At 31.9% G+C, this 14,718-nt stretch overlaps 2 protein-coding genes across 4 annotated transcripts in view; one reads left to right on the forward strand and one right to left on the reverse strand.

Annotated features, from left to right (window-relative positions):
* LOC114332474 (RNA-binding protein Musashi homolog 2-like) overlaps positions 1-14,718 on the forward strand; it is a 340,999-nt gene that overhangs the window by 100,857 nt on the left and 225,424 nt on the right. For 2 of the 3 annotated variants that reach the window (XR_007697837.1, XM_028282269.2), the window contains exon 2: positions 13,400-13,444. The exons of the other annotated variant lie outside the window; for it this stretch is intronic. Coding sequence is in view for 1 of the 2 variants with exons in the window: in XM_028282269.2 (XP_028138070.1) it covers positions 13,400-13,444 (45 nt within the window). In the remaining variant the exon portion in view is untranslated. The remainder of the gene's footprint in view (positions 1-13,399; positions 13,445-14,718) is intronic. 3 annotated transcript variants of the gene reach the window in all.
* Positions 8,499-14,718, reverse strand: part of LOC114332479 (uncharacterized) — a 287,210-nt gene continuing 280,990 nt past the window's right edge. The window contains exon 6 of the mRNA XM_028282275.2: positions 8,499-8,716. Coding sequence (XP_028138076.2) covers positions 8,594-8,716 — 123 coding nt within the window. The 3' untranslated portion in view covers positions 8,499-8,593. The remainder of the gene's footprint in view (positions 8,717-14,718) is intronic.

The raw sequence follows: 14,718 nt of genomic DNA on the forward strand, positions 1-14,718 counted from the left end.
GTTTAGAGGGGCTCAAAATATATTGAATAACCCTGTACATTCATTGGGGCCAACCGACCGGCTCTGTCCCGTCATACAGCTGACCGACTATAATAACTTATTTATATTCAATTTAGAATGTGTGTACTGATTTTCAGCCTTAGTAAATGGATTTAATTACCTCCGCAGGTAAGTAACTTTGATAAGCTGTCAATACCAACTGTTCTACGTTTCGCTTGACCGACCGCAGTATGTTTCTCTACACAATCACATTAATCAACTATGAAATAACTAGCTTTAGTAAACTCAGAGAAATTTTTGAGCGCTGTCTCTTGGACTATTATCACAGTTCCCAAATATGTCGTTTTGTGAACTTTTTTAGCTTGGACCACATTTAATTGAAGCTCTGCATCTAGATGTGGGTCACGACTAAACACTAATAATTTTCAATCGATGCTTTCGATGCAGTCGATTTAACAGCATTTTCAATCGATGTTTCCTTGACGGACTACTTTTACAGAGCTTTGACCCACATATTTTTGTTATATTATATCTTGGTGGTTAGCATGTACATTGCACGTAATCACTGATGACGACTGGTAAACCAGTCGAAAACTAGTTATGTGATTTTGATGTAGTTTGGGGGATTTTAAATATACCTTTTAAAAGGATTTTACTGTTTTTTTACTAATAATTTTGTTTTGTTTGAGTTTATTTTAATGCCGATTTCTTCTCCTACCTCGTAAATACGATCAACCAGAATTTGGAGACCTTTAATATTATCTGACAGAATTACTGTATCGTTCCCGTAGCTAATCACATTAAAAGTTTCCGTTGATTTTTATTCCATGTGTCTCTTAAGTGCTTTTAATAACTGTAAAGTAAACATTGAACAATGTTGGCGACAAAATGCAACCTTGCCTGACTCCTCGTTGTATGGAGATTTTGTCGGTGTAGTTATCACCAATTTTTACGATAGCAGTTTGATTCCAGTACAAATTTTTAATGACACGAATATCTTTGTTACCTATTCCTACATTTTTCAGTATCTGCATTAATTTTATGTGCTGTACTTTATGGAATGCCTTGTGGCATTGGTCATACGAATAGTATAGAACTGCTAGTTGTTTCGATTTGTAAGTCTTCCTAGTGGTCAAAGGTTAGTGGTTAGGATTTCTATGTTATTTGCGTTATCACTAGATGCTTGCTATTATTCTCAAATTCTTCTTCTCAGCCTTTTTTATTAAGGCGCATTTAAATCAAAGCGAACACGAACGAACGAACGAAGGAACGAATTCGTAGGTGTTCACTTGGTCATTCGTTCGCTACAAAGTAGGGCCATTTACATTGAAGCGAACGTTCGCATTCGTTGATGATCCGAAGTGCATATTGCTCGCAGATGTATGATGGGCCAGTCACATTGTGTTTCAAGTAGTTTATTGTCCTGTTTCTTGCTGGGTAAATTTTAATCTTGTTGGGTAATAGCTTATAAAATGCAATGTGTGTTCTGTAAGGAAAAAAATATGTCATATTCATAAATATAAGTAAAAATTTTGATATGACTTCAATAATTTCATATTGTTCTGTTTCTATTCTATAATTACATATCTATGTATTTAATTTAAACAATTTGATTTTAATAATTAAAATAAAATAAAAATTATTTCCAGACTCAAAAATAATTTATTCAGGTATTTTTTATTATTTTGTTGAAAATTTTGATGATAAGTTTTATTTATTAATATTTTATTTAAATCTGGCATTATCAACTAAAGTTGGAAATAAATAAAACGTCCAAAAATGTCTAGCAATTATAAATTCATATTTCTTCTTCTTCTTAAGATGCCGTGCATTTCTGCGTAGGCGTCCACTGTACATTGTCTTGTTTATAAAATATTACTGTAATTTATTAAAATATTATGTTTTTAGCATTGCAAAGCATTTCATAGCCGTGGATTCTTGTCCACTGGCGGTGGGGATTACGCAGCCATGACATCTTTTTTCCAGACCCCTCTTACCCTCTATCTTTGTATATCAGTTGCTGAAAAGTGTATCGTTCCCTCGTAATATATGCCCCAAGTATGCAGTCTTCTTACTTTTAACATAATTAAAAAGTTCCCAATCCTGTAAACCCGCTCTTCTTAGTAATTAATCGTTTCTGACTCTGTCCGTCCATGATATTCTAAGCATTCGACGTAGGCACCACATTTCAAACACTTCAAATTTGTTAATGGAACTGGCCTTTAACGTCCATGCTTCCATTCCGCACAAGAGCACAGGTCAAATGTAACACTTTTTAGCATATAAATTACTGACAAAAGATTTGTATTAATATTTCTAATAATGACAAAAGCAATGACAAAAAAATTATCTTCTTAAAATACTTTGGAATTCAACATATTTAGGTAGGTAGGTGGTACCTGTATAATGTGCTTCGAACTAATGCACGCAATATGTATCAGCAGACAGGTAGTTGGTATTGTACGCTGTTTGAGGGAGCATAGAGAATAATATATTAAAGAACCAGCCTTCTTAAAATTCTTCCTCGAAAAAGTTGCTTGCTCTTGGTATTACATATGACTATGTTCAAATAATAAATTGTAAAATTGGTGTATCAAAATAAATTTGCTTTTAATTAATTTTAGCAATTAATTTGATTTGCTTACCTCATTAGTCTTTCTGGGTTGAAATTTATCCAATAAAAACATTAGGCTTTTAAAAACAAACTACTTCGAACCCTCTTTTTGTCTGTCTCGTCTAAATGATGCCAGAAGCTAATTCATTGTTTTAGTTCAGAGACATCACAACCCATTCTTATAGAAATATTATATCAAGTATCAGTTTTTCTGTTTATTATTTTATATAGCTTCGATATCGGGTTTCATAGGCATTCTTCATTTCTATATAACTCAATTAATTGAAGTATCTTTTGATTGGTCCATTCCATATTGCAAAATTATGTTTTCACGTCTACACAATAAACAACCCTCTCAAACTAATGTTTGTAAATAAATTAAATCGGTACTTTAAACGAATTCGTTCGCTACCGTCTATCCACTGTCCACATTGAACATCGATATCCTTTGATGATTCGCTAACTTACCGACATCGGTTGGAACATGTGCGAATGCGAACGAATTCGTTCGGTCGTGCTCGAATCGCCGTACAAATACAATAAAGTTAACGAACGAATTCGTTCGTTCGTTCGTGTTCGCTTTGATTTAAATGCGCCTTTATGGTTTTGGTTAGATTCTTACCTGCTTTGGTAGCAATAAGGACGTAATGTGATGTAAGTATAGACTGGAGTCCGATAGAAAGAAGAAAAAGATGAAATATTACACCAGGTAGTGGACAAAAGAAACTGCAAGATAGAGATGGTAGAATAGAAAGAGCTGGAGAGTATGGTTGATTAGGACTAGTGGAGGTAGGAGTAATCTCTCTATTCAATCCTGACCCACCGGAGGGAGTGTAGTGGTCGACGTGATGTCGTGTATTGTCCGTCTCCAAAGATCTCTGTCTCTGGTCATTTCTTTTAACTCATGCATAGGTCTTTTGCATATTCCTCTAATTTGATCGATCCATCCTGTTGTAATAGGAGTAATATAAAGGTGCTATACACAGTTGGGATAAAGTATGGAACTAAGCAAATATCTGTGAAACGAAAAGAATAATATTTATGAAACTTTGCATGCAAGTACAGTGACAATACCCTTAACTAATTTACTTTAAATGGGACACCCTGTATATTTTTGCAGATTTGAAAAGAACTTGTTATTTTTAATTCATACATACCAAGTTTGGAAGAAAAAACTATTAAAACAAGAAATAAATCTCTTTACAGTTAAAAAATAGGTTAATTTATTTACGTTGGACCAATGATATTAAAAATAAAAAAAATAATTTCAAATGTTGAAAATGTTTGCTGTTTACCTCTTGACAACGTGCAAGCCTATAAATAAATTCGTGAGTCACTTTTTGCAAGATTTAGTATTAGTTCACATTCATCAATTATTCTTTGTCACAAATCCTGCAAGCATGTTGGTCGCCTAACGTAAACACGTGATTTTAGATAACCCCAAAGAAAAAAACCTAACGGGTTGAGGTCCGGAGAACGAGCGGGACACTCTATGAATCCTCTACGTCCAATCCATCGATTTGGAAAATTCTCTTCCAAAAAATGAAAATTCACCATAACCGATTATCCTTAATATTTCAATACGATATTTTTCACTTAAATGAACCATTTTTAATACAACTTATTTCTGTCAATTAGATCAGTAACAGTTTTACCTACTATACTAAATTCAAATAAGTCATGCAGTGCATGTAAATGACAATTTTAGTCTACAGTATAGGTATAGATCAGGGGTGTCAAACTCAATTTTGCAGAGGGCCATATATTAAATTCAGAATGTGTCGGCGGGCCAGATTCAAATAAAAAAAAATGTACTCAATTATTATAACATTTTATTTAATAGTATACTTATAATATACGGTTGTTAAAAATCATATCAAAGTTATAAAAGAGGGTAATTATTTTGAGCTCGAGGATCCAGATACCTGACTTCTCTTGTTTTTGACAAGCTCATTGATGTCAGGTATCATATTCGTTGTATTTATTTTAAGAATTGATTGGAGATGTTCATTTGTAAGTCTTGTGCGATGTTTGTTCTTATTTATTTTCATGACGGAAAACATCTGCTCACATAAATAGGTGCTACCAAACATGCACAGAATGCGTGCTGCATGCTTTTTTAATTCCGGGTAGTTATCCAAACTCTTGAAATATTGTGTATAAAATGTAAGTGCGTTAACCTCTTTAAATTTTTCTTTCAAAATACTGTCCGATTGAAGATCTATCAACTCCATTTGCAAATGAACTGGTGCCTGTGAAGCTTCAAAATTGAATGGATTGTTGAAAATTGGGAATTCCATTTCATTCATTTTGTGGAAGTCTTCAAAACGATTGTTGAATTCCGTGATAAGATTTTTGCAGAAGTTAAGAATATTGATCCAATTTTTTTTGATCCACTGTGCCAAATGATTTTAAATGAGGGAAATGATCCAAAGTTTGATTTTTTACCTGATTTTCCCACAGCCTCAACTTTGTTTCAAAGGCTTGAATACATGAGTACATTTGAGTGACAATCAGATTTTTACCCTGTAACTTTACATTCAGATCAGTCAAGTGTTTATTCATATCTACCAAAAAGGCACAATCAACCCACCAGTCATTGTCATAATCAATTGGGTTGCCTTTTTCTAACATGAAAGCTTGAATAGGGTCACGTAATGCAAAAAATCTTTCTAAAACTACTCCTCGACTGAGCCAACGAACTTCGGTGAAATAAGGGACATCAGAAAACTTTTCGTCCAAATCTTGTAAAAACTGCCTGAACTGTCGGTGATTTAGTCCTCTGCTCCTTATAAAATTTACTATTTTAATTATAGGTTGCATGACATGGTCCATTTTTAAATGTTTGGATGCCAATGATTCCTGGTGAATTATACAGTGAAATCCTACAAAATTTCCTGATGTTTTCTGTTTTAATTTAGTTACAACGCCCGAATGTTGGCCAACCATGGCAGGAGCGCCATCCGTAGTTGTGCTGCTAAGTATATTCCAATCGAGTCCATATTCTGCCATCAAATGCTCCAATGCAGAATAAATATCATTTGCTGTTGTAGTACCTGTCAATGGAACGCACTTTAATAGTTCTTCAGTTATTTCAAAGTTACTGTTAATACCTCGTATAAAAACAGCAAGTTGAGCTGTATCAACAGTATCAGTGCTCTCATCAACAGCCAGTGAAAAGTTTGTAAATTCCTTAATTTTCTCCTTCAGTTGAAGAACCAAATTTTGAGATAAATCATTTATTCTTGAAGCAACAGTGTTTCTTGACAGCGAAATATTTTGAATTATTGACTTTTGAAATGGAAATGAAACGTCGGCAACTTTCAACATACAGTCTTTAATAAAATCACCATCAGTGAAAGGTTTTGATCTCTTCGTGATTTCTAATGCAATAATAAAACTTGATTTCAGGGCATCTTCGCTCTCAGTATTAGCTTTAGTAAACATCGATTGTTGACCTTGAAGTTTAGATTTTAAAGATGACAATCTGTCCATTCTTATTTTTTCAGTGTAACAATCGAATTTTGATTTATGATTCGTATCATAGTGTCTCTTCAAGTTAAACTCCTTACAAACAGCAACTGTTTTATTGCAAATCAAACACAGTGGTTTACCTTTCCATTCTATGAAAAAATATGCATTTTCCCATTTAGACTGAAAAACTCTACGTTCACTATCAACTTTACGTTTTTGTGACATTATGCCGAAATCGTAACAAATATGGAACTCGACACAATTATGGATATCGCACACGCACGACACAAACAAATGTACAATACCTTCTCAACCACTACTTCGCAACTGACTCACGTGACACGTCGACGCACTTCTTTTATATCGATAAGGAAGGTTCTAGTCTAGACTCGAAGCGCATGGAAGATTCTATTGTTCTCAACAAAAATAATAGGGTGTTTCCGCTAAGAGATGGTGTTACTGTCTATCTCTCTCGCTTGTCTAGGCACGCTCTGCCTTTGAAATGACTTATAAATGTAGTGGAGTGTAGTACACTCCACTACATTTATAAGTCATTTCAAAGTGTACGCATTTTAAAACTTCCGTAGAGCAATCGAGTGAAGTCTAAAAGCTCTAAAAAACATGATTCTTCTTTCTGTGACACATTGCGATCGCGGGCCGTATTGGTATGGCCCGGGGGCCGGATGCGGCCCGCGGGCCGTATCTTTGACATGACTGGTATAGATCAATGGTGAGAAAAGTACGGCCCGCGGGCCAAATCTGGCCCGCGAATGTATTTAATCCGGCCCGCCGAGGGTCCATCAACATATGAATAGTATACATATAGCTTTAACACAAAATGCCTTGTTTCTATAATTCTCGCCCTCCTATAGCATTTCTGGAACTTTGTGGCCCCCCATTAAAAAAGCTTGCGTTCAAAAGTATAGATGGTACTCGTTTATTTCCTACTACGTTGTATTAATACAAAAAATTATCTACACTTTTTAACAAATTTTTTCTACCAAATTTGGTATGTATGAATTAAAAATAACAGGTTCTTTCAAAATCTGCAAAAATATACAGGGTGTCCCATTTAAATTAAATATGTTAAGGGTATTTAAGTGAAACCGGAAGTGGAGTAGTAACAAAAAATATGACAACAGATGCCTTTTGCGTCACTGTACTTGCATACAAAGTTTCATAAATATTGTTCTTTTCGTTTCAAAGATATTTGCGTGATTCCATACTTTATCCCAACCCAGTATAATTCAATTTTCGGTGTTTTAACGAATACATACTAACAAACAGTCGTAAAAGTAATTTTCTATGTAAAGCCAGCAGATACACACAGATAATAATATATCATTAAATTGAGATTAGGATTGGAAGAACCTTTTTAGACAAGGCGAAAACGGCGGGTTCGAAGGGAAAAATATTCCCATGAGATTTTTTTGCATAATCATATTCGTGAGATATCCCAGAATAAGGTTCAAGAAGTCGCCCACGTGAAAAGTGGGCCAATTTTTTTTTAATCAAATTGCAAGTATCAATGTTTTCGGCCCGAACAATTTTTTCTTTAATTGTTTGGACCATTCTGGAGAAAAAAGGTCTCTTATAATTTTTCTCTAAAGTTGATCGTTTTCGACTTATAAGCAATTTAAAATTGAAAAAATCGAAAAATGGCGATTTTCAAGGCTTAATAATTCGGTTAAAAGTTATTATTATGAAAGTCAATATATGACTAAATCAAAGTTTAAAGCCACCCCTACAAGATCCTGAAGAAATTTTTGTCATTATTTTATTACTAAGCTGTTATTTTTAAGTAATAATAATACGCGCCATGCACGTGTGCGGCCGCTGTAAATTCTGAGTGCGAGAGAGAAGCCATTCCAGAAGTCCAATTGTGCATCTTACTCGCACTCACATTTACAGCGGTGTCAATATGATCTAACCGCTTTTTTTTATTAATTAAAAATAACAGCTTAGTAGTAAATTATTGAAACAGATTTCTTCAGGATCATGTAGCGGCGACTTTAAACTTTGATTTAGTCACTTTCTGACTTTCATAATAATAATTTTTAACCGAGTTATTAAATCTTAAAAACAGCCATTTTCGCGTTTTTCAAATTTTAAATTGCTTATAACTCGAAAAAGATGAACTTTAGAGAAAAATTATAAGAGAGTTTTTTTGTCCACAATGGTCCAAAAAACCTAAAAAAAAATAGTCGGGGCCAAAAATATTGATTTTTGCAATTTAATTAAAAAAAAATTGTTTAAAAAAAAATTGGCCCACTTTTCACGTGGGCGACTTCTTGATCCTTATTCTGGGATGTCTCACGAATGTGATTATGCAAAAATATCTCATGGGAATATTTTTCCCAACGAACCCGCCGTTTCCGCCTTCTCTATTTCAGTTGTAAGAAAAAAGTCATTCATTTAAAAGAGTATTTTATTAGACAATAAAAACCACAAAAATAAACATCATTTATTTGTTGATATAGTTGTTTATATTTTCTTGACTTCAATTCATTCTTCTTGTCGAGGAGGAATCGAGTCTTCCTCGCATTCTTCTTGTTCTGCCTCCTCCATTTTTTTGTACGTATCGTACAGATCTTGCTGAACAGGGAAGGTTTGATTAAAAGTTAAAAACTGCAAAAAAAGAAAAAATTAAAATTAAAAAATAAAAAAAAATTAAACCATTAATTTATAATACCTCCTTGAGGAAAATTTTTTTCCTGTAGTTGGCTGTATACCATTACAAAAACATAAAATCCTGTATAAAAGGTATATTTATTGTTAAAATCCCTATACAGGGCTACGTCAAAGACATAACTAGTTTTCAATCGGTTGACCGATCATCATCAATGTATTCTCAGAATCTAACATGCTAACCACCAAAGTAAAAAATATTTGGGTATAAACACTTTATAATTAATCCGTCATAGGAACATATGAAAATGATGTGGTTTTGAACATGGATGTATAAAATATCCAATGTTTCACGCTCGAGGTACCATTGAGCTCAAATTGACTAGTTCACATCATGGCTGTATGGAAGTTATGGAAGCAAGTGCACTTGGTTCGGGCACTTGCTTCCATGCAGTCATGATGTGAACTAGTCAAATTAAGCTCAATGGTACCTCGAGCGTGAAACATTGGATATTTTATACATCCATGTTCAAAACCACATCATTTTCATTATGTTCCTATGACGGATTAATTATAAATATTTTTGAAGTTATACTTTTTTAGGCGCGATTGAGATTGAGGATGAATTTATATTAATCTGCGCGCATGCGCACACCGACAGTATGTTATTATTCGTTATACGGGCTCTGATTGGGTGTTGAAATGATCTGTCAATAATAAATAATTGTTCAATATGAAGGTAAACAAATGTATAATATATTAGTTTTATTGTTGTGAGGACAGAAACAAAAAAGTTTATAATTGTAGTGACTTTTAAATAGTTTTTAAAAGCAACAGGTACGTAATAATTGTAAATGTATCATAGGTACCTACCTATTTGAACCTACCAAAATACATAGTATGTAATACTTTTATTTACATAATTTGATTACCATCAAAATTTCTATCAATATTCACCTAATATATTGTTTTCTTACTCTTTGTTTTGTTGTATTTTTTCAATCCTAAATTATTGCAATTCAAAATCAAAATAATTTGATTTAATTCAAAAATGTCAAAAGTTTAATCCGTTTAGTTAGTCGATATTCGCACATAATGACACATTGTCATGGAATGAACCCCAATACCAACCGCGCTGATAAGCTGGTTCGAATCCCAATAGAAACTTTTATTTTTTTTATACATTTTATGATTGTAAGTATATTTATTATATAATTTTATTTTCAGAAAATACGTATTTAGTTAAAACATTTTCCGACAATTAATGTTCACAAATCATTTGTGGCATTTTTAATGTGTTTGTGTGTGTTTTGTTCTTTTATTATTTTAATTTTTGGCACTGTTTTATTAAAAATGTTTGAGAAGTAGTAAGTATAAATTAGTTTAATATTTAAATAAAATATAAATAAAAAGTATATTAATTTCGTTTAAATCATATAATAGAAGTATAACTTCTTACGTGCGTACAAAGTACACACACATTCTTTTTTTACTTTGGTGGTTAGCATGTTAGATTCTGAGAATATACTGATGATGATCGGTCAACCGATTGAAAACTAGTTATGTATTTGATGTAGGGGTGATGTATAGGGATTTTAACAAATATACCTTTTATAAAGGATTGTATGTATTTATAATACCAATATTATGTTATTAAGACCGTAGGCGCAAATATTTTACGGCTATCCCTACTGTACTTTGATCTTCCATAAATAGTAAATTATAAATAACTTTTTACTAATTTGACGTCTAAAATCAATTATTATTATCTATCAAATTAATACACTATCAACATATTTAATAAACAACTCAAATTATTCCTGAAGTCGTGTCAAATATTTAGTAGGCTTGTTTGTCACTGTCTTGTCACTACATTCTGTTCTACCGAGTGCGTTGCATGACAAAGATAGCGAATGTTCGAGTTGGAAAATATCACCACGAACATAGTGTTCATTTTTTTCGAATCCTGAAAAAACTAATAAAAATTTTTGAAAAATTTAAACGCAGAATGAAAGATTACATCATTAATGAGCGTAGAAAGTCCCTTAGAATAAACAAAAAGTTTCTTTTGAATGACGTATTTAAAATTAAAAATCACACTCAATTTTATCTTTTTTTTTCAACCCCCGTAACTTATTAAAATAAACATTATAGAAGTTTTCAAGGACTTTCTACCCTCGGTAATGAATGATGTAATCTTTCATTCTGCCTTTAAATTTTTTAAAAATACGTATTAATTTTCTCAGGATTCGAAATGCATTTAAAAATTATTCGTCAACAAACTAATAGTGGATTCACTGAAGGTGGATATGAGCTATTACCTCCGATTTCGTTCAACCTCCATCGATTTTCATGAAAATTGGTGAGTGGTTAGAGGATATCTTAAGAAACAAAGGTGACATAATGCCAACTTGCGCTTTTACCCTGGGGGTGAATGCCACCCCTTCTCGCGGTGAAAATTATTTTATTAAAAATAACCCCATAATTAGATAGGGGGACAAATTTTAAGTAAAATTTGTTATATAAAGTTATTAAAATAAATCAAAACTTTTTGAGTTATTAAAGATCAAAAATTTAAATTTTTCGTAACAAAAATGCATATTTTTAACCGATTTTTTATATATAACTCAAAACAAGTTTTTACAAAAAAGTTATTATTACCAAAATTGAAGCTAATAAAAAATTAAATAAACTCCTTACTAAAAAAACCTTTTAATACCAACTAAAAGTGAGTTATAGGTAATTGAATGCATATTTTTTTCGGCGAGTACCCAAATCTAAGTATTCAAGCTTAAATTACGGGAAAATGTGACATAAACTTATTAAACATTTGTGAAAGTACTTAGAAATATCTATTAAATGAGATACCGAACAAGTTAATAGCTCCAAAAATTTTGCAAACTTTATCTTTTAAAAAATTTTTCAAAAAATGTTATCTTTTTTTTAAATAGATCCGTTAATTTTTAAGATATCAGGTTCACCTAAAAACAGTTTGAAAGGTAATTCCAAAGGCTATTAAAACGCGTTAAACTTAATCTTTTAAACCCCTTACTTTTTTAAAAATCAAATATTAAATGGCCACGGTTACATCGTTCTCGCAGCAAAATTTAAGCTTTAAACGTTTCTATCTCGGTTATCTTTCATCCTACAGAGTTGGTAAAACAGTTAAAATATTTGATATAGAAAAAAACTAAAATTGGGTTATATATAATTTTTTTTCTTAGATTTAGTATTTTTATAGTTATTATCAAAAGAAAATGAAAATGACGATTTAAAAATTCTGATTTTTTTAAATAATATCTTTCTTTCAAAAATATGCATTCTAAAGCGGTGAATATTGTTAAAATCATTACTTAGGCTAATACAAAGAAATTTTTGTAAGGATTACTATAAATTTTAATTTTTGTGGAAATGGCGTATGTTTTATTTTTCACTTTTTCCTAAAAGAATCGAAAGGGTTCTCTTAGTTTCATCATAACTTGCTTAATTTTGATGCTATTAACTTCTTCTGGAGCTCATTTCTTAGGTATTCTGATGTACTTTGATAAGTGTTTAGCAGGTATATTTTATAATATGCATCGTTTTTCCGTTATTTAAGCTTGAATACTTAGATTTGAGTACTCATAAAAAAAATATACATTCAATTACCTATAACTCACTTAGAATTAACGTTAGTTCAGTACTTTGAGTGAATAGTGTATTCAATTTTTATTGTCTTCAATTTTGATAAGAATAGCTTTTTTGTAAAAGCTAATAGTTTTTGAGTTATACGTGAAAAACAGCTTTAAAACATGCATTTTTTTTACGAAAAAATACAATCTTTGATCTTTAATAACTCAAAAAGTATTGATTTATGTTAATATGTAACTTAATATACCAAATTTTTCTTAGAATTTGTCCCTCTATCGATTTACGCTATTATTTTTAATAAAATAATTTTCAACCCAGAAAAGGGGTGGCAACCACCACCAGGGTAAAAGCGCAAGTTGGCATCATGTCACCTTTGTTCCTTGAGGTATCCTCTAACTACTCACTCATTTTCATGAAAATCGATGGAGGTTCAACGAAATCGGAGGTGAAAATCTTCAGTGACTGCACTATAAGAAAAATACGTGAAACTGAATAAAAGAAGAAGGTAAAAGTAGCAATTTGGAAGATCCTTTCTGCTCGTCTGCTTTCGATGGTTGATGATAACGCTTTAGCCACACGGGCGATTTTTTGCGGCGCGGTAATTTACGGCGCTCATTGGTTTGACTACCTCCACCAATTTGATTTCATCTAAAATTGGTGGAGGTAGTCAAACCAATGGACGCCTTAAATTATGGCGCCGCAAAAAATCGCCCGTGTGGCCAAAGCCTTAAAAGGCAATTTTGTAGCTTTGGAAATTGTTGCACGAAAGATTTCTGTGAATTTGCGTTGAAATCATCTGCTCAGGTCTTTCTGAGTCCTGCTAGTGATATTTTGCCCTGTATTTTACCTTTAAATATCATTCGGAGTAATTCATATCTTTGACCTTTCAACACCAAGTATTGTATTTTCCTCTCTTTGATCATGCTGAGTAATTCTTTTTGTATATTTATGCGCCGAAATACCTCCTCGTTGGTAAGTTTTTGTGCCCATGAATTTCACAGCATTCTTCTGTAAGTATACATCTCAAAGGCATCTATTCTTTTTCTGTTTCAGAATCCATTGTCCAACGTTCACAGTCATACAGCAAGACAGGGAAAGGTAATGTCTGATCAACAATCAATCTGATTGAAACAGTAAATTTGTTGAAACAGTAAAAGAGTTCTTTCTTTTACAAAATATAAACTGTTATCATTTTAAATTTATTATTTTTTGCTTTTTTTATATTTTTATTATTACGCTATATATTATATTATAATGGTTAACCCGATTTAGCATCTGGGAGGTTGAAATCTTCGTAGTAACTTTTTATTTTATTCTATTTTTTTATTTAATTTATTTTTTTTGTATTTTTATTATTTATCTTTTTTCTTATTTAAAAGATAAAGATCAGACTTACATAGGGCTGGTCTTGTAAAAAATGTTTTCATGTTCATAAGTGGTACTTTCATAGCTTGTTCTGCTGATGATATTTACTCTCAAATATTTTATGGAAGTTACCTGTTCTATTATTTGTTCCTTGGCATACAAATGTACAGTCCGTCTAATTTATTTACCGTTGCACGTCATTATCTACGTTAGAGATCTAAGTTGACACTGTTGCCCAATTACAAAAAATTCTTGAATTCATTTTAAATCAAATACATCACACAATTTTTGCGGAAGTGGATTATACAGCAAAACAAATTAATATTCAATGTAAATAAATAAAAACTTTAGAAATAGAAAACAAGAATTAAATTATAATCTTACGTTAAAGTACATAATAAAAACAGTAAATATAATAAAACAAATACTTATAGAAAATAATTTAAACAAATATGAAGTTTCATCACCGCAACTGTCAAATAAATGTTACCAATTTATGCCAAAATATCACCTTCGTTCGATTATAGTTACAGTGTATTCCGAACAAATGGGCTTCATAAAAACGCTTTATAATCTATACAAATTAAATAAAATATATCGATACATTTTTGGCAAAGTGACATTTTTGAAAATCACGTTTTTCCATTAAACTAACGCTATTATTGTTCAGAAGGCACTGCCAAAGTGTAGTAAGCCTATACATATATTATGTTTAAAGTAATTCTAGGCTTACTACACTTTGGTGGCAGTACCTTCTAAACAATAATAGTGTTAGTTTAATGGAAAAACATGATTTTCGCCAAAAATGTCACTTACGTTACTTCGCCAAAAGTGTATCGATATTATTGTGTATTTCTTTAAGTTAACATTAATAGAAATCTTTAAATATTATTTCTACGCGTATATAATAAAATATGTCTAGTGGCTGTAATGCCAGTGTACCTGGCGACGTGATTCTAAAAAAGAACACACCTACCGCCTAAATATTTCGTGTTGGTATCATGTGA

The sequence above is a fragment of the Diabrotica virgifera genome, chromosome 4 (genome assembly GCF_917563875.1).
Source record: "Diabrotica virgifera virgifera chromosome 4, PGI_DIABVI_V3a".
In the NCBI taxonomy this organism is placed as follows: Eukaryota; Metazoa; Arthropoda; class Insecta; order Coleoptera; family Chrysomelidae; genus Diabrotica; species Diabrotica virgifera.